A 21709-nucleotide genomic window follows, 5' to 3' on the forward strand; every position below is an offset into this window, starting at 1 on the left:
TTATCTATATGGCGCCACTAATTCCGCAGCGCTGTACAGAGAACTCACTCACATCAGTCCCTGCCCCATCGGAGCTTACAGTCTAAATTCCCTAACACACAAACATGTATGGATACATTATATAACAAGCCGACATTGGCAAGGCGATGTTAGCATTAAATATACATAATACACATAACGCCACTCTGCTCTAGGCACTAGAGTTTAGCAGCCGCCCCTGGAGAAAAGGCCACAGGACTATTTTAATCAGTCACTTCCTTTACGGTCACTTACTCTATGTCTCTGTGCCCCGTTGATGTTTTTGCAAATGTTAAAAAAATAAGGATATGCAACAACATTATGTGATAAACGGAGGACTTTTTTTGTACTAAGATTTCCCTGGATGCATTTTGTGCCTAATTTACAACAAGAGCAAAAATGAGAAGTTTGATGTGTTTATAAACAACCTCCGTAGATGTCAGAAAGCAGAGTGCTGTAGTGGTTAGCATTGCTGCTTCACAACCCTGGGGCCACGAGTTTGATTCCCGACCATGGCCCTATCTGTGTGGAGTTTGTATGTTCTCCCCGAGTTTGTGTGGGTTTCCTCTGGGTGCTCCGGTTTCCACCCACACTTCAAAAACATACTAGTAGGTTAATTATCCAATGATGAAATGAACGTGTGTGTGTGTCCATCGGTCTGTGTGGTAGGATGTATAGATTGTAAGCTCTACTGCAGCAGGGACTGAAGTGAATGATTAATATACTCTGTAAAGAGTTTCATAATAAGTAGAAACCTATAAATGTCACTAAAGCTGCTGCTACAGTTTTACAGTAACAAATAGTAATGGTCCCTATGTGCTATTTATTCTATTATTTCATAAGTAAACAGCACCATTATACAGCAGTAAATACATATTTGCAGCAATAAGCACGCAGTGTCCTTTACTTGCTATGAAACCAAACACTTTGAAGATCTGCCTCAGCAACAAGGATGATGACAAAGTGTGTGTGACTGTGCACCTCTGCCCCGGGGGCGCCCGGCGTGCTCTGACCTGCGGAATGCACAATGCCCGCGTTACTTTGTTCTCAGGTGTCTGTGTTATGCGGTCACACACGAGAAGCACCTGTGTTTTCTGAAAATTAAAGTCCTCTTCGTACAGTCCACCAACAGCCCAAGGAGTCAGGAATTCGTTTACAAGGCAACTTGGATTTAAAAACGAATTTTCTCCCTTTCCCAAAGTCATAGCAATTTGTTATTATTACAGAATTAATTGCCTTACCCTATTTAGCTATGGCTGCAATGTTAAATAAAAGGGAAGAATGTAAGACGCCTCTACCCATGTCTAAGGTGCTGCCCGAATGTTCACAGTACTGTCACGTATAGCCTATCATTATTGAGGCAGGGATAGCACGTTGGGGGCACTGGTGCCCAGATCTGTGAAACGATTGTCAGAGAAGAGCTGCATATCCTGTGCTATCCCCTGCCATCGCACAGTTTATATTCTATAAGAATAGTTACCTGTACAGGGGCAAACGTAGGATTTGTAGAGGGAGGTTTCCACACCACAGCACCAGTGGGCGTGACCAGCATGCATGGGGGCGTGGCTATAATTTTAGACAGTGCTTGGCGACTCTCCAACTCCTCCTATCCCCATAATATACTGTTAGGTGCACGCAGTTCTCCCTTTTCAAGCATAGCTGTATGAAGCGGGAGCAGGGTCCAGCCACCTCAATTATACAGTGCCCCAGGCTTGGATGGGGTTTTCCAGGCACTAGAAAACCCCCCTCGGTTTGCCTATGCTGTAAAGACCATGGGAGAGGGAGACAATTTGTTTTTAAGTGTTATAAAAACCTAAATTTCAGGAGCACAATTGTCATGTACAATGGACATCACAGTGCAGAATAGCATTCACGGGACAAAACAGAGATGCCCAGGACTGTATAGGCAGCCAATTGGATCACAGGTGTAGGGTTGGGAGCACAGAACATCAGAAAGCAGCCAATGGGATCACAGATTATTAATGAGAGGAGATCAGAAGGCAGCCAATGGTATCACAGTAGCTCACTTACCTGTAACATGCTGTCGCTTTTCCAAGACTGTCTCCAACAAAGATGCCCTTGAAGAAAATATGGAGGGTTATGTCATTTCCATGACTGTCCTACAATTGGAAAAAACACTAAGTATTAGCATACAATGTATTCATATTTTATGCATCACCTTTTAATGCTGCTTAGCCAACTAGTAGTAGAGAGACGGCATTCTGTCTGCAATGGGAGTCACAGCTCTGTCAAAATATTACTTCCCTGAAAGCAACATTAAACAAAAGAGCTCCTCCAATCAGCGGCTGTTATTCATTTACAGCCGCTGTCTCAGCTACAGAGAGACCTAGGTGGCACAGAACACTGCCCATCCTCTAATGCCCATCTAGTGCCAATTCTGAAATGTAGGAAAATATGAAAACGAGGAATGAGGATACCAGACCATTTAACACTGTACCTTTACATGGAAACATTCTTGCCCGTATCCGTCCATCAGCTCCACTTCTTTTATATAAAGAATTTCAGCCTCCTCTGGTGGCATTCCGCTACAATTCAACAAACAAACAGAACAGAGTCAGCCTACGCACAGAAGACAATCGTATTGTGCACAAACAGTATAATAAATGTTTTACTGTTTTATCTATGCTACTCATACTGTCCCCTGTCACAACAACAGATGGCCGCTGGATTGTTCTGCAGGAACACTACTGTATAGAAATAGAACATCCTCAACCAACACTCAAATCCTCATTATTGATCAATCCCAGAAATTAGTAGATTGAGGTGAATTCTGCAATAACCCAGAAGTGGCTTAGGAGGACTGTGTTAGATTTCTGATAACACGGGGTGTAATGACTGTTTATGACAAGCCAGTGGATTTCGGTCGTATTCCGATATCTTACAGTAAGGGGTATATTATATCTTGTAATTAGCAAGTTTCACTTTGTCAGAAAAAGCTTGTATGAGATTATCCGCATAGCCAGGTGTGTTTTACCCTCATCCCATCACAGAGCCCACTCACAGCGAGTCATGTGACACAAATATCATATAAGCGAGATATAGAAATTACATATAGGATAATATACTTCCTACTGTACATCAGAGGAGTTGTGTGACCACATGAAAGTACGAGGCTGTAGGACAAGTGTATTTGTTCAGGGCACAAAAATCTGAGGTGACCAATTATCGGTAATAATTTAAAGCAGGAGTGCACTATTTTTTAGAATACACAAGTTTTCATGATGAACACGTATGTGACATCAGAACTCGCTGTTTATACAGACTGTTTTGTTTGTGCGAGTTTATACATATATTAATGTTACTTGCTAACAAATTAGAGAGCCTGTTATAGACGAGAGGGATGGAAGACGGATAGATATGAAACATTGATTTACATATAATAAGCACAAGGAGGGTGCGATCTCCTGGGATAGACGGGGCACACAGGAGGCCAGCAGTTACGTTTAACGGGGTCACATATACTTTTATTATTAGGTAGTGGTAGGAAATATGGGCAGATTGTCCCACACAGGGGATGAGCAGAGCAGAACACAAAACACAAAAATCCTGGTCTCATTAAACAGCAGTTCTCCATCACGGAGAGGGCCGTGCGCCCAGAGCACTCAGCGGACACCTTTGTAAACAAAAGCCCCCGTGGTTTTGTCAGGATTTGGTTTTGTCAGGATTGCACCTTTATAGAGCCTGACAGCTGCAGGAAGATGATTGGCTGGATATAAACCAGGAATTGTCTAATGTACCCGTCCCACTCAGCCACTCACTTCAAGATTCCAATTTTCCTTATGGAGCTCTATGGGACCTTCAGGCAGGGTGGAGCACCGTCCCCATTAATTCTACGTAGGGCAAACATTTATTTAAGAATGGAAGTAGCCCCCCCCCCCACACCCCTCCACCTTCCCAATTTGTAAGAGAGTAGATGTATATTTATTAAACTGCCGGTTTGAAAAAGTGGAGATGTTGCCTATAGCAACCAATCAGATTCTCTCTGTCATTTTGTAGAATGTACTAAACAAATGGTAACTAGAATTTGATTGGTTACTATTGGCAACACCTCCACTTTTTCAACCTTGCAGTGTAGTCAATATACCCCTAAGAGTCTAGAAACAGCTCATGACACCAATTCTTAAGTCACTGCATGGAGAACTGTGAAGGACTTCACGGGATTGGGGCAACCAATAGGAATCTGCTGGTAATCAACCTACTGTGTGACACAGTCACACAATATGACCTCCACTCACTGCAGATAACCCCTGGGGGTGGGCGTTGTTCCAGGTGGGGCACACACAGTCTTCTTACAGATGATTTGGAAACTAATTCCAGGAACATGTCCCTTTAAATTAGCGTTCGTTTGTAACAAGAACTTCTATGTTACTGGCGGTCACAGGGATTCCATGCGCGAGGGCAGAAACAGATTAGAGCCCAAATCTCTCACCTTAGAGCTTTGCTTTCCAGTGCCACTTTGTGATATAATTCTTCCAATAGAGATTTGTCTTGGACCCAGCTCTGTAAGAAGACAACACACAAGACCAAAATAGATTAGGTTATTCCAAACATACATAGACTCCAGTATTCCCACACAAATCACAAAACCATTTTATTAACACCTTGACATTTATAATTGCAGACAATCCCAGATCTCTTTTGTGCTATATCGCGGCTAACGTTGTACATTGTTCTGCTTATGCGCCACTTTTTGAAACAGGTTTTATCCAAGTCATTTACAACTTGTAGCAAAATACGGCAAGGCGAGGATCCATGTGTAGATGACAAGGTGTTTAATATACAAGAATTTATTTAAACTTAAAAAGACATAAGTTCATCTTTCATTGCTTAAAGCTTAACGATAGACTATATATTCTGTGACATCATCGCCATCCATGAATGGACAACAGCCAGAAGCTTTATAGGTACAAAGCTGCCTTTCCGTGTCGGCGCCTGGCGCTCAGCGTGACCTTGGACCAGCAATCCATCATTAAGGATCACCTAACGCTAGCACCGCCCCTCTGTCCGGCTCCGGCTTTTCATTGGTCATCCGGCTCACGCCCCTTCCATAATTTAACACAGCTTAAATTTTCAACCAGGACTGTGAGACTAACCGTAAGCCTGGGGGGGGGGGGGGAAGTCAGGGGCAGGCTGGGCTAGGTGCAGGGGGGTATTTGCCCCCCCTCCCCAGGCCAGTCCCATAGTGGGCTACCTTGGGCTGGGCCACCTGCATTTTTTTTCCCTTTAAAATGCTCCTAATAGTCTGCAGAGCTATCAACCACTTGATAGCTGGTGCAAATGGCTTTCCAAGCGTTGTGGAACTACAAGTACCAGCTAGCACTGCCAGCCCAGGGTCGAGTTTGAACACTACTCTGGATGGAGAACACATATGGGCTATAATTTAAGCGGTGGTGTTACGTGTGGCTTTAAAAGCCCGCCATAGTCTGTCAGGGCATGCTGAGATTTGTAGTTCCATCACACCTACAGAGCCGCAGGTTGCCTGTGTCAGCTAGCCTATCTCAAGGGGGGCCCTTTGTCGCAACACGAGTTGACCTCGTCCTTCGGATTGTCTAGATCCCCCGAAACCTTACCGTGCTTTCTTATCAAGAAATAAAACCACTGCTGCTTCAGTAGCCTTGGATACATTTCTGAAGTGGTTCCAAGTGTGGCTGACAGATTGAGCAATAAACCACACAGAGAATGTAATACAACGAGATCAGAGAGTGACAGAATTCTTCAGAAAACAAGGCCCCGGGCAATGGGTATTGTGCTCAGCTAGTCCTCCCCCCGAGGCTCTGTACACAGTATGTGCGGCTGTCATACAAGTATGCATAAGGGAGAGGTATCCAGTGATCAGCAATGTGATACATGTCTGTACAACTGTAGCATGCACAATGCAACTTGCTACAAAAAGAAAAAAAAAATACTTTGATGGAGCAAGCAAACCTCTCCAAAATTGTGTCATTTTTTACCACCGGAGGGCCTGCTGTTACATAGAATTACTTTTTTTTCTTTTTTTTACTATCTATTGCGTTTAATCCTACTACAGGTTGTCTAGCAGTCTATCACACCGTTCTTGAGTTGATAAATGCGATTTTAACTTTTAAATGACTGTTTAGAAGGGATTGAGTCGTCGTCACTAAACGCTGGGGCTTAAAGTCACGTTTATTGAACAACAAAGCGTTTGCTACTCCTGGACTAACGGGAAGGGAAGGTGGCTGGAGTGTAGGTGTCATTAGAGACCAGAGGCGGCAGCTGTGCTGGTGTTTAGACAGATGGACACAATGTCGCACAGGAGTTATCGTTTCTACAGCACTTCATGGCAGAACAATGCAGGAAAGTCTTTGAACAATAACCTCATTGTTTGTACAGCAGGAACACGTTCTGCGGCTCCAATATATGGTTTACAGGGGGCGTGAAATACAAAACACAAACCGTAGAGAAGGCCCCACTAGGAAACTTACTTTGTACACACATAAGCTGAGTAATATTATTACCCAGACATTAAACCCTAAAATTAATGTTTTCAGATGAACCATGAAGGTAAAATCCATTGCCCAGTGTTAAAATGCAGCTATGGATACTAAGGCAGCGATGATGGGCAGCATTAAGGGCATAGTTGCCAACTTTTAACGATTGGCCTCGAGGAGTCTCGTGTAGAGGTGGGTGTGAGGGGGCGGGGCTCCGCAAATAGCATCATTTTGGCTCCGTCTCCTGTGACGCAAAGCGTCATTTTAACACGGGGGGTGGGCCAAAATTATGAGATTCCCAGAGCATCGCATCATGGAGGCTTCAAATGTGCCCACTTCACTAGGAAGTGGGCAGGTGCAGGAGAATTGTCAGCTCCCCTAAGAGTCCAGGAGACCTACACGGAATTCGGGAGCCTCCCGGGCATTCCGGGAGAGTTGGCAAGTATGATTAAGTGGCTGGAGAGCCGCAGGAGTGGCCCTTCAGCCTTCATAGGGGCCACACACAGGAAGGTACACTGCGCTGCCTGTCGCCCACCACTGTACTAAGGGGTAGACTTATAAAACTTTCTAAAAAGCAAAAATGGAGGTGTTGCCCGACGCAACCAGATTCCAGACAATGTCTTTAGAATTTGTTGTACTTGACATTGGCCAACACCGACCGGCTGACTAATGTTATGCAAAAATACTGACGTCATCACACACGTTCTTTGTTTTCAAAATCCAAGCACCCCTTCTGGGCAAATGAAGTTAGAGAACGTGACTATAGATCCGGCTCTTGTGGTTTAGCGGCGCGTCCATAACCGCTCCTGTTGCGGAGGTTGGATATCTGTTCTTGGGTATATAGTAGAGTAAAACCTCCTTCCATTTGTCAAGGAACGCGTTTGGTTTACGTATTCAAAATACAAGTATATGTTACAGAACAAGAAATATATTCTAAGACCAGCGTGATCTCCCTCTGTAGGGCATCCAGCAAGATGACATCCTTTGCGATAATAATTTATGTAAGATAAACATCTTATATAGAAGGCAAATAGCACGGAAAAATAAACCTGTCCTTATCTGCCTGCGATGACTTCAGGATGGAGGAAGCACGAGCAGACCAGGCCCAATAACTGTTGGGACACGTTTCACATTCTTCTGCATCTGATTTTCATGTCAGCCAAAATAAACGTTTGGTATAAAAAGCTATAGGAACTGAACGCTGCCCTCTGTCCTTTACAACGGTGTTTACGGCAAAACGCATTTTATGTTAACGACAACTGCGCTGCAAAACTGAGCAAACAAAAACATACAGGGGGGGATTCAATTATCCCCGAGGTTCCGTGGTGGCCTTGAACTTTATAAATTGGTCTGTAAAAATATTCTCCCAATTTTTGCTCGCACCTCACAGGGCTGCGAGCAAAAATTTACGATTTTGTCATTGTTGTAATTTGCGAAGAGACATAGGGGTATATTTACTAAACTGTGGGTTTGAAAAAGTGGAGATGTTGCCTATAGCAACCAATCAGATTCTAGCTGTCATTTTGTAGAATGTACTAAATAAATGACAGCTAGAATCTGATTGGTTGCTATAGGCAACATCTCCACTTTTCCAAACCCGCAATTTAGTAAATCTAGCCCATAATGTGTGAGGCTACTTTAAGGTTAACTGAATTGCCATCCATACAAGGAACTAAAGCCACTTATAAACTCTGATATAGATCACAGTCTGTTCATAACCAAGCTAAAAAAATAATGTTACCGAAATAGCTGTACATACATGTTGTAACTAAATTTGTCCAAATTGCTGCAAGCCTCATCACATTCACATATCTATATCCTTGAAAAAAGTTCTTGTTTGGATACAAAGTGTCAAAACACAGCAATACTTCATCACTACGGACCTACCACTTTCTTACCTTCTATTTCATACAAGTTAACCCATGCATGATACTCATGCATTCTAGTCAAATCAAGCTACTTAAGGTGTTAAAAAGGTTCTTGTCATCTTCATCGCCACACACACACGCCGCTAGGCTTTTATATATTAGATAATGCTAAGAATTTAGTAGGTCAGTGTAGTATATAACTCCGCCCAGCAGGTGGCGCTGCAGCTTGAGCACTCTGTCACCCGGTAGTTTTTTCCACACACACACACAATCACACGCCGCTAGGCTTTTATATATTAGATATACGCACACAGACACACATATACACACACGCATATATACACAGACACATATACATATATGCAGTATAATTTAGTACCAACAGGACATGTCACTGTGGCTCTGCTAACAAGTAATGTTCAATATAGAGTATTTTCTATCCACTCATTTAGTGATCAAACATACGGACATTGAAATACAAAGCTAGTTAAAAGTATAGACAAAACCTTGTACTTTGTCCTTATTTTAAAGTTAGAGCTAGAACCTGGTTTATTAACAAATCTTAAATCTTCCCTGCAATTCAGTGTATTATGTACTTAATAAGCGTTCCCACAGAACCCCGTTATATTTGACCAAGCATTACCACTTCTGAACGCTGCAGGCAATGTCCACATTGAGGCAAAGCAAACGGGTGACAGAAAGTGTGTTTTTGTATAGGTCCGTTCACTTGCACTATTTTGTGTACTGTCCGTGTCAATGCACATTTATTTAGCTTTAGGAATGTATGTTAAATTCTCAAAGTTAACGCCCATGTGTACGAGGCCTTACAGAGGGTTTAAGCCAAACAGCACATGTTTAGGACAGTGTCCTAATGGGTACAGATTTAGGTCAAAAGTGAAGACTAGTGTCAGGCCCTCCTCCCATATACGAGTCAATATAACACAATGCATTTCTGACAAGCAAGTATGCAAAATGGTCACTCATACTCTGCTGTCCCAGATTGAAAAAATAAATAAAAATAAAACTATTTTCTAACATGACAATCTTTAAAAAGAGGTTGTCCAATTTTGGATGATCCTGTCTTAAATCAATTCTGCCCACCGTATATGAACAGTGACAGCGGAAATTAAGGCTACAATGGAAAGTTCAGGCAAGTATGAGGATTGAATTATACTTTTATTCTTTCCATATACTTTCCATTTGTAAAGACTGAACACGTGTCTTTCCACAACACATTTTACATGAATAAACTGCATGTTTTCTAGTTGCTGGGGCTACCATCCTTTTGTGAAGGTTTTGCGGAATACTACGACATGTAGTCCACCAGCGGTGATATCATTGGGTGACGCAAAGAATAAGAATTCCTTCACACCAGTGTGTGTCACCCAATAAATCACACATGAACCTTTCCAGAACTTCAGATACAAGTGATCAGTAGAACACATACCAATATGCTGAAGCACACTGCGGAATGTAAATCCAAGTTACCCCCACAGGTTTATACATCAGACCTCAAAGAGGGACAGCAGGACTTAGATCCAAAAGGGGGCACAGTTGTGAGGGATAATCTGTACAAAATGAAAAACTTACCGCAGGAAACAGCATGTAATTTCTGAGGAAGTCATGTGTCTCAAATACATTATAATCCTTAAATTCCACTGCAAGACAAAACAAGCCCTCATTCATTATCAGAAACATCAAAATATCGGCGAATGAAATGCAACAGTGCAAGTTCTAAATAAAGTGTGTCTGTTCCTTATTAAAGGTCAATGCCACCCAAAAAGAGAAAAAAAAAAAAAAAAAACAAAAAACAGTTTTGGGTGGAATTCTATAGATTCTGCCTCACAGCGCTGGGGTCATGAGTTCAATTCCTGACCATGGCCTTATCTGTGTGGAGTTTGTATGTTCTCCCTGTGTTTGCGTGGGTTTCCTCCGGGTGCTCCGGTTTCCTCCCACACTCCACAAACATACTGCATACTTACCTACTTTCTTCAGCTCCCTTCCGGGAGCCAGCCAGTGGAGGGGGGCGTGAGGGGGCGGGGCGGCCAAAATCGCGTCATTTCGGCCCCGCCCCCTGTGACGTCATGACGCAAATTGCGTCATTTGACAGCGGGGGGCGGGGCTAAACGCCGCGATTCATCGGGAATCGCGGCGTTTGGGATCTAATTCTGCCCACTTCACTAGGAAGTGGGGCACTTCCTAGTGAAGTGGGCAGAATTCGGGAGATTGCCACACTCGCCCGGGAGTCCGGGAGACTCTCGCAAAATGCGGGAGTCTCCCGGACATTACGGGAGAGTTGGCAAGTATGACATACTGGTAGGTTAATTGTCTATCAAATTGACCCTAGTGTCTGTCTGTGTGTCTGTGTGTCTGTGTGTCTGTGTATGTATTAGGGAATTTAGACTGTAAGCCCCAATGGGGCAGGGACTGATGTGAGTGAGTTCTCTGTACAGCGCTGCGGAATTAGTGGCGCTATATAAATACATGGTGATAAATACAAATTACCACCTGCAGTGCGGTGACACATCCAAGCAGTCAGTGCCCCAGACCTCGGTGGCGGATAGGGGTGGCTTTTCTTGCTTTCTTCAGCCAGCACGGACTACACCAGTGCTGACTAACCTGTGACACGCCAGGTGTTGTGAAACTACAAGTCCCAGCATACTCTTTCAGCAATAAGCTGCTATATATTGACAAAGCATGCTGGGACTTGTAGTTTCACAACACCTGGAGTGTCACATGTTAGCCAACACTGGCCTACACACTTCCTGTATATAAATAAAAGTTGCCTCTACAGTATCACTGGCCGACAGCCGACTCTCCTCATTGCTTCTGAGACTGCCATTACTGGCAAGCGTGTGGGTCTATTGACAGGAGGAGCAAGGATAACCTCCCCTGACCCGCCGGATATCGCCAAAAAACACGCAATATTTTGCATTTATCTTTTGTTTCTTATACTACCACTTGAAACTGAATTTGCAGTATGGGATGAATAAATACAAACAAGACAGACAGTGTCCTGCACGGAGAGTAAGGCGATTTCATAGCAGAAAACACCTTTGTAGCTTGTGGAGGTTACAAAATTCGTCAACACGATGGCTGTCTAACACTAAATACCTAACAAAATAGCGGAGAATGGAATTGCAATAAACAAGCATTACCTTGTACAGCTAGCGCAGCTAGTCGGATGTACTGTTCCACAGTACAGTGAAGACGTCCTTCAAATACGTCCTTCCTTAACTGGAGGTAATACTGGAACCTGAAGAAGAAGGGTCGTGATCAGGGCTCAGAGGAAATGCAATTTTCATGCACATTATTATGTTGCTGGAATGAACACGTCTCGTGGTTTACACATTTACCGTACTTTACGGTAGATACGAATCTTACATTTTGTTAATGGTGTTAAAAACTGAAAAGCTTCATATAACATCCTTAACTGCTTATTTAATAACACATTGCAAGACTTAAAATATTAAAATCGCTGTAAAGTTCTGAAAAAAAATAAAAAATAAATCAGCACTGATTTGGGCTGTTTCTCAACAGCCATTTTGTGTGGTGTACCAGCATGCTTTGCATCGCATGTGTAGCTGATGCTATTAGTCTCTAGAGAGAGAGCAGACGGGCTCCATTTTAGGAAAACGTCTCCAGCTCCCAAAATGGCCGCCTCAACTGTGCGTACGCAACAGGTACACTTAAAGCAGGAAGAAAAAAAAAAACCACACACATGATGCAATTACTCACGTTTGGCTCATGAGTCAAATCTCTACAAATCGCACATACCAAGATAAGTACCCTGTCTTTGAAAAGGGCATCAATTTACAGATTACGGTGATTAAGATGCTCTACAAAGGCTGGCAGCAACACTGCTAGACGCTTGATCCCGTGCCCATCAGTAAATCAACCTTTACACGCTGCCAGACTTTCATTTTTGGTATCACCTGTAGGTTTGTAAATGCTGGTGACACTCTGCTCTGGTATCAGGGAGCGCTTAAATATTATTGTGTCGAGCTGAGGGGTAGTAATGAACCCCATGTAGTCAGCAGGGATTGGAGTTAAAAAAGACAACTAAACTTAAAATGTTCTAAAAAAAAAACAGAAAGCGACAAAGTGAGAAGTGGAACGGGGTCAAAACTCTAAAAAAGAAAGAAAAAGAAAAAAAAAAAAAAAAAAAAAAGGATTGATGTGGCACTTTGTGCCTTATGCCTCTCACTGATTTCATTAGTGCCTAGAAGTCGGTCCAAGAGGTGGGGTACTTAGTAGGATACTGTGCAGGGGCAAGACCCTTTTCCTTGTTGATTAAAAGTCTATCCGTCGCCTACATACATTTGTTGGCTGAACGCACATTCAAGTCTATTCATTCAGTAAGATCTAGAGACATCACCGAGGTACCAAGTACCTCAATGCCTCAGCGATTTCACTAGTTATGAATGAGCTGATGGACTTTATTCTTATGAATATTGGGGTCCTGCACAAAATGGCTGCCGCCACTATATGCAGGGGACATCTCCACTTTAACTATATTCTTCTTCTAATCTACATCAAAATAGACTAAGAACTGAGGGCTGGATAAGACCGAAGGAAATTAAAAGCTTTGCTGCATCTTTAACGGGAATTATTTCTCTGGAGTTTAATAGTTAATTATTGTGAGTGCGCCCATCTGGTGTCATAGGGGAGGGGGACAAAGGCTATAAGTGGGATGGGCGGAGAGTTAATCAGTCTCTGCAGTTCTGGACGTTGCCCACCCACCCTCCCTGGTTGTTGGTTCTTGGGAGCATGAAGAAACGACTGGATGCTGTTCAGGATGGGGCTCAGTTACTGGCGGCTGGCATGTCTGTTCGTGTACCTGGATGGAGAGTGGCCGGAAAACGCAGTGCAGTCGACGGCCAGTGGTTTTAGGCGCACATTTACGGTATTGGACAAGATGAACCCGCCTCTCTTCGAGTCAATCGGCTATAGTCTCGGTTCAGGTACCGCCCCTGTGCTTGCTTTCCACCTAGCCCAAAGGATGGGCGGGTTCTGTAAAATCGAGACGCGGTGTCCCGTCAAGGTAGATATTGGGGTGTGATTGGTTGGTCCCCCCACTTGATCCCAGGGGTTTGGTTGTTCCCCAGATGATAAGTCTTAAGGTTATGCTGGGACAGTTGGGTTTGGCCTGGCAGACGTCGGACTGACTGCTTTATTCTCCTCCACCATAGTTAAATAAATCATTTAAATTTGCCACACTCCGGTCTCGTGTCGTTATTTAAGGTGATCGCTAAATAAGAATAAGAAGGTAAAAGGAGGTCAAGATATCAGACAGAAGCACTTTGAAAAAAATCTTTAATAGTGACTGTAAATGTCAGGTACATAAACTGGATAATACCCACTACTATAATCACGTCTAATATTTTCACAAAGTAAAAGATAATAAAGAAAGATAATATATAGAAAGGCGACAGCTTTTCTGTGTCTGTCTAATTACAGGAGACAGAGAGCTTCATATAACAACAAGTACAACATCTACTGGAACTTTCATGTGGTTTCTATTTTGAGAGCAGAACATGTTTTGCTGAAAATCTGTCACTTAATTGCTTTAGTGAAGATGGATATAGAGAAATAATAGCATAAAATGTACTTGTCTGATGAGTGCTCTGTGATCAGTGCTTACATCTTACAGACAGCCCTGTGGTATTAAGTCTGCCCACAACATCCAATCCTTGCTTCCATTTGTTTTTGCGAATAAGTAAAGAGGGCTTCCAACTGTTTGTGGCTTTAATTTATCGCTATGCACTTGCCCTTAACAACAATACATGACTCTACCTGCTCATGTAAACACATGGCTGCAAAGCACAGCAAGAGAGAAAATGGAAAGGTCTTTAAATAAAAAGTTGCAGGAGTGTGCGTGCGGGCAAATAGATACCAGTTATCTGAAGCTGCAGAACCCCTTTTATATATAATTTTGGGCAGCACGGTGGCTCAGTGGTCAGCACTTCTGCCTCACAGTACTGGGGTCATGAGTTCAATTCCCAACCATGGCCTTATCTGTGTGGATTTTGTATGTTCTCCCTGTGTTTGCGTGGTTTTCCTCCGGGTGCTCCGGTTTCCTCCCACACTCCAAAAACATACTGGTAGGTTAATTGGCTGCTAACAAATTGACCCTAGTCTGTCTGTGTGTGTATGTTAGGGAATTTAGACTGTAAGCCCCAATGGGGCATGGACTGATGTGAGTGAGTTCTCTGTACAGCGCTGCAGAATTAGTGGCGCTATATAAATAAATGATAATAATATATACTAGGGATGAGCGAAAAGCTCTCTCAGGGCAATTTGTGATTTTGGACCAAAGATGTGTTAAGGGCAAGATGGAGTAAAATGTTCATTAGAGCACACAGCAACAACACAGGCGTATAAAATGTACACAGCAAACCTCATACACTAATTTACCAACAAACAGCAAGATCCCCCCTCTTGCAATACCCAGTAAGCCCCTCCCACTGATCTCTTTCCACCATGTTTGAATGGGGAAAAAGTCCAAGCCACTGTACGGTCCTAAGCCCCGCACCATCTGCCACTGATGCTACATATTATAGATCTAAATCTAGTTAACATACACAATATATGTTAATGGGCCAGGTCAACATTACCGTTAATCACAGGTCAAAATTTGTTTTCATTTATGACCTTTAGCAGCATTAAGTGTTATGAGCACTGCAAGCAATCTAACTTGAAAGCTGGAATTCAGACAGTGTATTAAAATAAAAAAAAAATAAAAAAAAGAAAAATAGTTAAGAGTTAATCACACGTTAAATAAGAAAGATCAACTTTACCAGCACAACTACTAGAAGCATCCAAGGAATCCGGTACCGGCTGGTGCACTTTGCACAATTTCCGTGGGAGCTACCAGGAATGCTGGCATTTAAAGAGGGGAGTTAGACAGAAAGTTACAACACTCTAAATGAACTATTTCACAGCTGGCAAAGTCTTGAAGGGGGGGAGGTGAGAGAAGAGAAGCAATTCAGGCAGGTAATTAATAATGCCCATCATACTGGGGACTGATGCTTTAAATACCTGCATCTATCATTAAAAATCATGTGCCAATGGACGCCAACATAAAACTGTTCAGGAAATCTAAGAGGTACATGTTCCACAAAATCCATAGTGCCATCTTTACTGTATGGAGAACGTAGCTTGAAAGGACCTCAAAACAGCATACAATACAGGGGCAAACGCAGGATTTGTAGAGGGGGGTTTCCACACTACACTGCCAGTGGGCGTGTCCAGCATGCATGGGGGCATGGCTATAATGTTAGACAGTGCTTGGCTGCTCTCCAACTCTTTCTATCCCCATAGTATACATGGGCAATGCTGCGTGCACTATTGTTAGGTGCACGCAGCTCTCCCTTTTCAAGCAGAGCTGTGTGACCAGCCACCTCAATTATACAGTGTTCCATGCTTGGGGTGGGGGGTTTCCAGGCTCTAGAAACCCCCCTCGGTTTGCCTATGCAATAAGCAGCAGTGTGTACGAACTATACGTTACTAAAACAAACCTAAACGCAGCTGCTCAGTTTCGGGCCCTTCAGCCCATTAAGTTGGGTCAAACTGAGTTAACAATCTGGTAAACGTATAATAGTCAGTAGACCGTGGGTGGATGTACAGAGTAGAGGAGATCATCAAACGGTAGGAAGTCTGTCAGCTCTCTATACAGGCTCCTGATTGGCTTTGAATGATCACGAGAAGCTTCAGAGAATCTTTAGCACACAGGACAGCCCACACTAACCGCTTATTTCGACGTGTTTGAGGCATTATAGCAGGAGTACAAGAGGGAGGTCTGTAGCTTTACAGCGGGTTCTATCAAGAACGTTATGTGTATTCTTTTACTCAGCCTGTATTACTAACCTTATTTTTTGTTATTTTAAAAAAAAAAAGACGGGCAAATCTTAAAAATGAAAACAAATGACTTGATTCCTCCATAAAACACTGTGTGAACTACACAAAGCGTTAAATATATAATATTTAACTTCTCTCAATCAATTTAGGAAAAACTCATCCCAATACAACAGTTTCTGTGCCGCATAGCCGGACGTATTTCAAAATGACAATTTTCAGATTAAGTGAAACTGCCCAAAAACAGCCGATTTAGAGAATGTATATAGTTAATCCTGTCGTGAAAACATGGTCTCTTAGGGTTTACAATGTACAACTAAAATAAATCAATCTATATTTATAAAAGGCTAATATCCGCAGCACAGAAACCTACAACATAATACGGCTGCAGAGTCAAAGTCTGGCCAAGGCATTGCAAGCATTTTATAATACAATTCTCGGTGATACTGCCCTTTTAAAACCCATTAACTTGTATTGCAGAATAAACAGCCAGCCTGGAATCTTCGTGTTTGCTTTTGCAAGGAAGGAACAGAGTGTTTTTTCACCCTAAAAGGCCACTATTTGTTAAAAATAAACCTTACACGTGAACTATGCGAGGGAGGCCAGTAGCGGCATGCTTGCAGAAGACAGCAAGCTGCAACCTGAATCTTTCTACACTTGAACTTCTGCATTCATCACCACAAATTACAGGGAGAGGAACTACAGTATACCAGCAAAATACATTCCCTAATAGCAACATATAATTTAAATCAGGGCTAATCTAAAATACCAGGAGAATTACTACATGCAACACACGGACACACCATAGAAAAATTAAACATCACCCTCGTTCCTCTTCAATCCACTGGGCACAGATCCAGCACTGGTCGACCAGTCTGCCATTTCCAGGAAACACAATAAAACGGCTCATTTAATTTGCCCAAAAAGATTGCCATTAACTGTATAACAAAAATGGGGGCAGATTACTGCTACAATCAGGAGTAAAAAGGAATTGTACCATGTACGAAAAGAATAATTTGATCACATGGGATTATGTGACTTGTTTTAAATCCGGACAGAAAGTGACACTTTTGAAGCCAAATCTTCCTGTTCGGGTGTCATACTACTTCCTATTCCGTTAAACAGCAGCACAGAACTAATTACTGATCGCTGATATAGACTCTGGTACACACTGGCGCTTCTGGCTGAATTCAAGCGCTACCCAATCTCGAAAAAGGAGATTATTGATCCCTACGCTAAACCTGGCCACACACACTGCAATATTGCGAACAATACGGAGCGATTGGTTATCGATGTTACAGCGCACATGACCACAAAAAAAAAAAGTACGATACCGGATAATCTGACTAAAAATCTAATTATTATTGGTCATTAGTTGGAAAATGACCACTTTGGGCTGTGTGAGTGGTCACCTTGCTAGACCCTTAAAGGCCCCAATGTAAATCGGCTGCTTGTTCCAAGATAAGGATGGTGGAAGTTCAGCCAATGTGGTCACCTACGCTTGAGACCAAATTATAGAGTGATCATGTCGTCAAGTGCTTGTATCCAGCATTAAACTGGCAGCCTGAACATGTATGATGTAAGGACACACGAGGAGCATGCATGGAACAAACAGTGCGTATTGCACCCATGGTACAGTATTTACTGCAAGACCCATGGAACACATCCAGGAACATTTATTACAGGTTAAAGATATATCAGAGCAAACACATAAAAATTAAGTTTATTCAAACATATCTGGCTGATAAAACTGGCACCTACTTACTCTGCTCAAGATATGTCCGTGAGTAAATACTTTTATGACTGAACACTTAGCAAGTCCTTAGATGTAATGTTCTATGGTTTAAAACATACCTAATGGCTTAACTGGGCAAGGGACATGTGACTGGATCACTATTAAATAACTTTGGTAAAAATGTATTTAAAGCAAATAGTGCACAGGGCACTTATTTATGCAATTGCAGTATTTTTGATATTGTGTATATTGTGATATAAGAAATCGTTATTTCTGAGACCAGGGGAAGAAATTGGTCTCTTGTCTAACCTTGCTATAGGATATGCCTATTTCAGATGTATATATCCGATACAATGAGCCTGTGTTTACCAAGCCTCTGGTGTATTGTGATGTGGGGAAGTATCTTGTTTTGGGTTGGTTTTTTTTGCTGTTCTGTGGGAATGGGTATTCGGCGACTGTCTGAAGTATTCATGCCAGTCAGGCCATTGCACAAATGCGTCTTATCTCCTCCGCATATAAGAGGCACACACACATTCTGGGACTACTCCAGTAAAAGTGCAGTTTGTGGAGCAGTCTACAAGTGAAAGAGTAATAATGTCCCTTGGAGGTCCGGCCTACGACTGCTGTAGGACCATTCCCTTCATCCATTTAATTTTTTCAGTAATTCTGTTAAAACCCTGCTCAGTTCAGCCTTATTCGTTTTAACCTCAGGGCACAAGTGTACTTAGTCTTGCACTTTGCCTAAGCAGTGTAACTTCTCGGTGTATCTCAGACAGAGCACTACGACAAAGCTGCCTGCCCTGCTGCTGTCAGCCGTGTAACCGCTGGAAACTATAATAAGCGCTTCCTAGCTGTTAGATTCCCTGTGCAGACCCTTCTATTAACGCTGTCAAGGAGATGATCGCCAACTCCTACCAACCACAGACACCAAGGGGGTTTCCAAGAAGGCACAACAATAGTGCATTCCTCACATTTAGGGGTCTATTTACCAAGCTGGAGTGAGCCAAAAATCTGGAGAAAACAGCGTTATATTAGATGGGCAGCCCGGTGGCTCAGTGGTTAGCACTTCTGCCTCACAGCACTGGGGTCATGAGTTCGATTCCCGACCATGGCCTTATCTGTGAGGAGTTTGTATGTTCTCCCTGTGTTTGCGTGGGTTTCCTCCGGGTGCTCCGGTTTCCTCCAACACTCCAAAAACATACTGGTAGGTTAATTGGCTGCTTTTAAAAAAATTGACCCTAGTCTGTGTGTTAGGGAATTTAGAGCCCCAATGGGGCAGGGACTGATGTGAGCGAGTTCTCTGTACAGCGCTGCGGAATCAGTGGCGCTATATAAATAGCTGATGATAATGATCATTTATTTTGGAATATAATGATTGTACATCAATTACCGAGCACTAGCACTGGAAATGTCTTGGATAAGAGTATCACTCCTGAACTTATCGATAAAAAGGCCAGTACCTCCCCTTATGATAAATGACAAAATTTGTTACCATGGTAATCCAGTCTTTCTCGTAAAGTTCTCATGGTACAGATTCCATCTATATGTCCATCTATACTAATCAAATTAAGACAAGCGATACAAATGTATGAAAACACCTCACACTTTAAATAAATACGACATGACATTCTGGCTGGACCAATATGCAATGTGTGGAACTTGTCCTCATGTATCAGACCCCCATTGTCCGATAGATTGTAAGCTTGCGAGCAGAGACCTCTTACCTCTCTGTCAGTCTATATTACTCTGTATTGTTTTATTACTATGTTTGTTCCCATTTGTAAAGTTCTAAGGAATTTGCTGGCGCTATATGAATAAACGTGACATGACGGCATACCTGGTGACGCTCTGGTTTAGATAGGACACGCTCGGCACATAGAACATTACGCCAAAGTAGAGTAAGGACTCCATGGAAAATTTGTCCAATTGCTTCTTCAGCGACTTCTCCAGTTCTACCCATCGGGCTTGCTGAGACTTCCCAATAAACCACAGGCCAAAGTAGTGGGTCTGGAAAAAGAAAAGCAGCTCAGAATCACACTCTCTTTGGTAATAAGGAAATAATTTTACACACAGAGCTAAACACACATAGAATTCTGGCGAAAAGAACTTAAGCGTTTGATTCTAAGCACACTTCAGAAACATTCTGCCCTAAAATCGAATGGTTGGTTGTCTAACAGAACTAACAGCTAACTAGTAACTTGCATTAGAGCAGCAATCCTATGGGGGGGGGGGGGGAATCATTTTTTTTATATTTTTACCTAAAATCACTGTGACTGGCTATAAGAAGAATGTTGGTATTCACCATTTTCCTTTTATTCTTCAGGCTGCTATTAATGATTTATGATTCTAGACTACCATAGCAACCACAGTCACATGATGTAGTGAGCAGAGAAAGTTTGGAATGACCCTCAGGGCTCTTGGGACATGATGTGAGCCTGTGTAGCGGACTTACTGCGTCTGCCAGCTATTTGTGTTTGTCAATCAGAGAGCGTTTGAAAAGGAGATACGGGTTTGTAAAAAAAAAAAAAAAAAAAAAAAAGGAGTACAATTAACAATGTTTTTACACAGTCTAAACAAAATATGCAGAGTTCTGTAATCCAAATATCAAGAACCGTCTACATATAAAAATAGCTATTTTTCTTTAAATAAAAGTTAGGCTTCTGTCCAATGTCTATTGAAAGTCAGAAAAATGCATGTGTAATTATCCATATAATCCAGGAAATGTGAATTTACGTTGCTAGGAAAGATATTTTGGCAACAGTCTCCCCTATAGCAACATTATCTTTACCAGCAGGCATGGGAATGTAAATTGTCAAATATTCTGTTTAACACCTTCTCTTATGGACATATTTTATTCAATTGAATTGAACTGCATTCCCTACACCTTTGCACCACTATATGGCCTAGGTAGAAGACCTAGGGGTAGATTTAACAAACCTTCTCCAAAGCGGAGGTGTTGCCCATAGCGACCAATCAGATTCTAGCTATCATGCTCTAGACTGTACTAGACAAATGATAGCTAGAATATGATTGGTCGCAATGGACAACACCTTCACTTTTTCTGAGATTTGATAAATCTACCCCTAATGTCTAATTATGGCTAAAAAAAAATGTTCTAGAGTACACACTTTGTAAGCAACAGGGAAACTGTAAACATCCTAACAGGCAGACATTTTGTAGGCTATCCTAACAGTCTATGAACATATGAAATTTCAGCATCAATGAGGGACTTTTGTGGAGAGCCTACATATTTATTCAGCCCCAGGAGGCCGTCTCCCTTGTGTGTAAGTGAAATATACACTTTAAATTTCGCAAACTGGCCAGAGAACCCCTGAACGGCCTCACATTCAACAGAGAAAATATGTTCTTGCTGAAAGCAAAATTATCAATTACCTCCTGCAAAAATAATCCTGTGCAATTACTGTCGCAACATTCTGCCCTGCAGGACAAGTTAAATATTTTATCGTGGTAAAATAAAGTAAGTGGTAATAAGAAATAAGACAATATTACAAAAGACCTCAGTTTTAACCACCTGTGACAGTCAACGATCCAAATAAAGCTTTATGGTTGATTAAATTGAACCAGTCTACTATATATTAGTTGCTGCAACTACTTTTTTGGGCGAAACCAATATTGATGCAAACATACTATAAAACACTAGTGTAGTGACACTACTAGAACTTCTGGAATACCATGACAACCACAGTCACATGACATAGTGAGCAGAGAGGCTTTGGAACACCCCTCTGAGCTCTGTCTGC

At 42.3% G+C, this 21709-nt stretch overlaps 1 protein-coding gene across 1 annotated transcript in view; it reads right to left on the minus strand.

The window, feature by feature from the left end:
- Positions 1 to 21709, minus strand: part of PTPN14 (protein tyrosine phosphatase non-receptor type 14) — a 78848-nt gene that overhangs the window by 16683 nt on the left and 40456 nt on the right. The window contains exons 3-8 of the mRNA XM_075200974.1: positions 19786 to 19955; positions 11515 to 11612; positions 9947 to 10014; positions 4469 to 4539; positions 2477 to 2564; positions 2050 to 2138 (exon numbers count right to left, since the gene is read on the minus strand). Coding sequence (XP_075057075.1) covers positions 2050 to 2138; positions 2477 to 2564; positions 4469 to 4539; positions 9947 to 10014; positions 11515 to 11612; positions 19786 to 19955 — 584 coding nt within the window. The remainder of the gene's footprint in view (positions 1 to 2049; positions 2139 to 2476; positions 2565 to 4468; positions 4540 to 9946; positions 10015 to 11514; positions 11613 to 19785; positions 19956 to 21709) is intronic.

Source organism: Mixophyes fleayi, chromosome 3 (assembly GCF_038048845.1).
Source record: "Mixophyes fleayi isolate aMixFle1 chromosome 3, aMixFle1.hap1, whole genome shotgun sequence".
In the NCBI taxonomy this organism is placed as follows: domain Eukaryota; kingdom Metazoa; phylum Chordata; class Amphibia; order Anura; family Limnodynastidae; genus Mixophyes; species Mixophyes fleayi.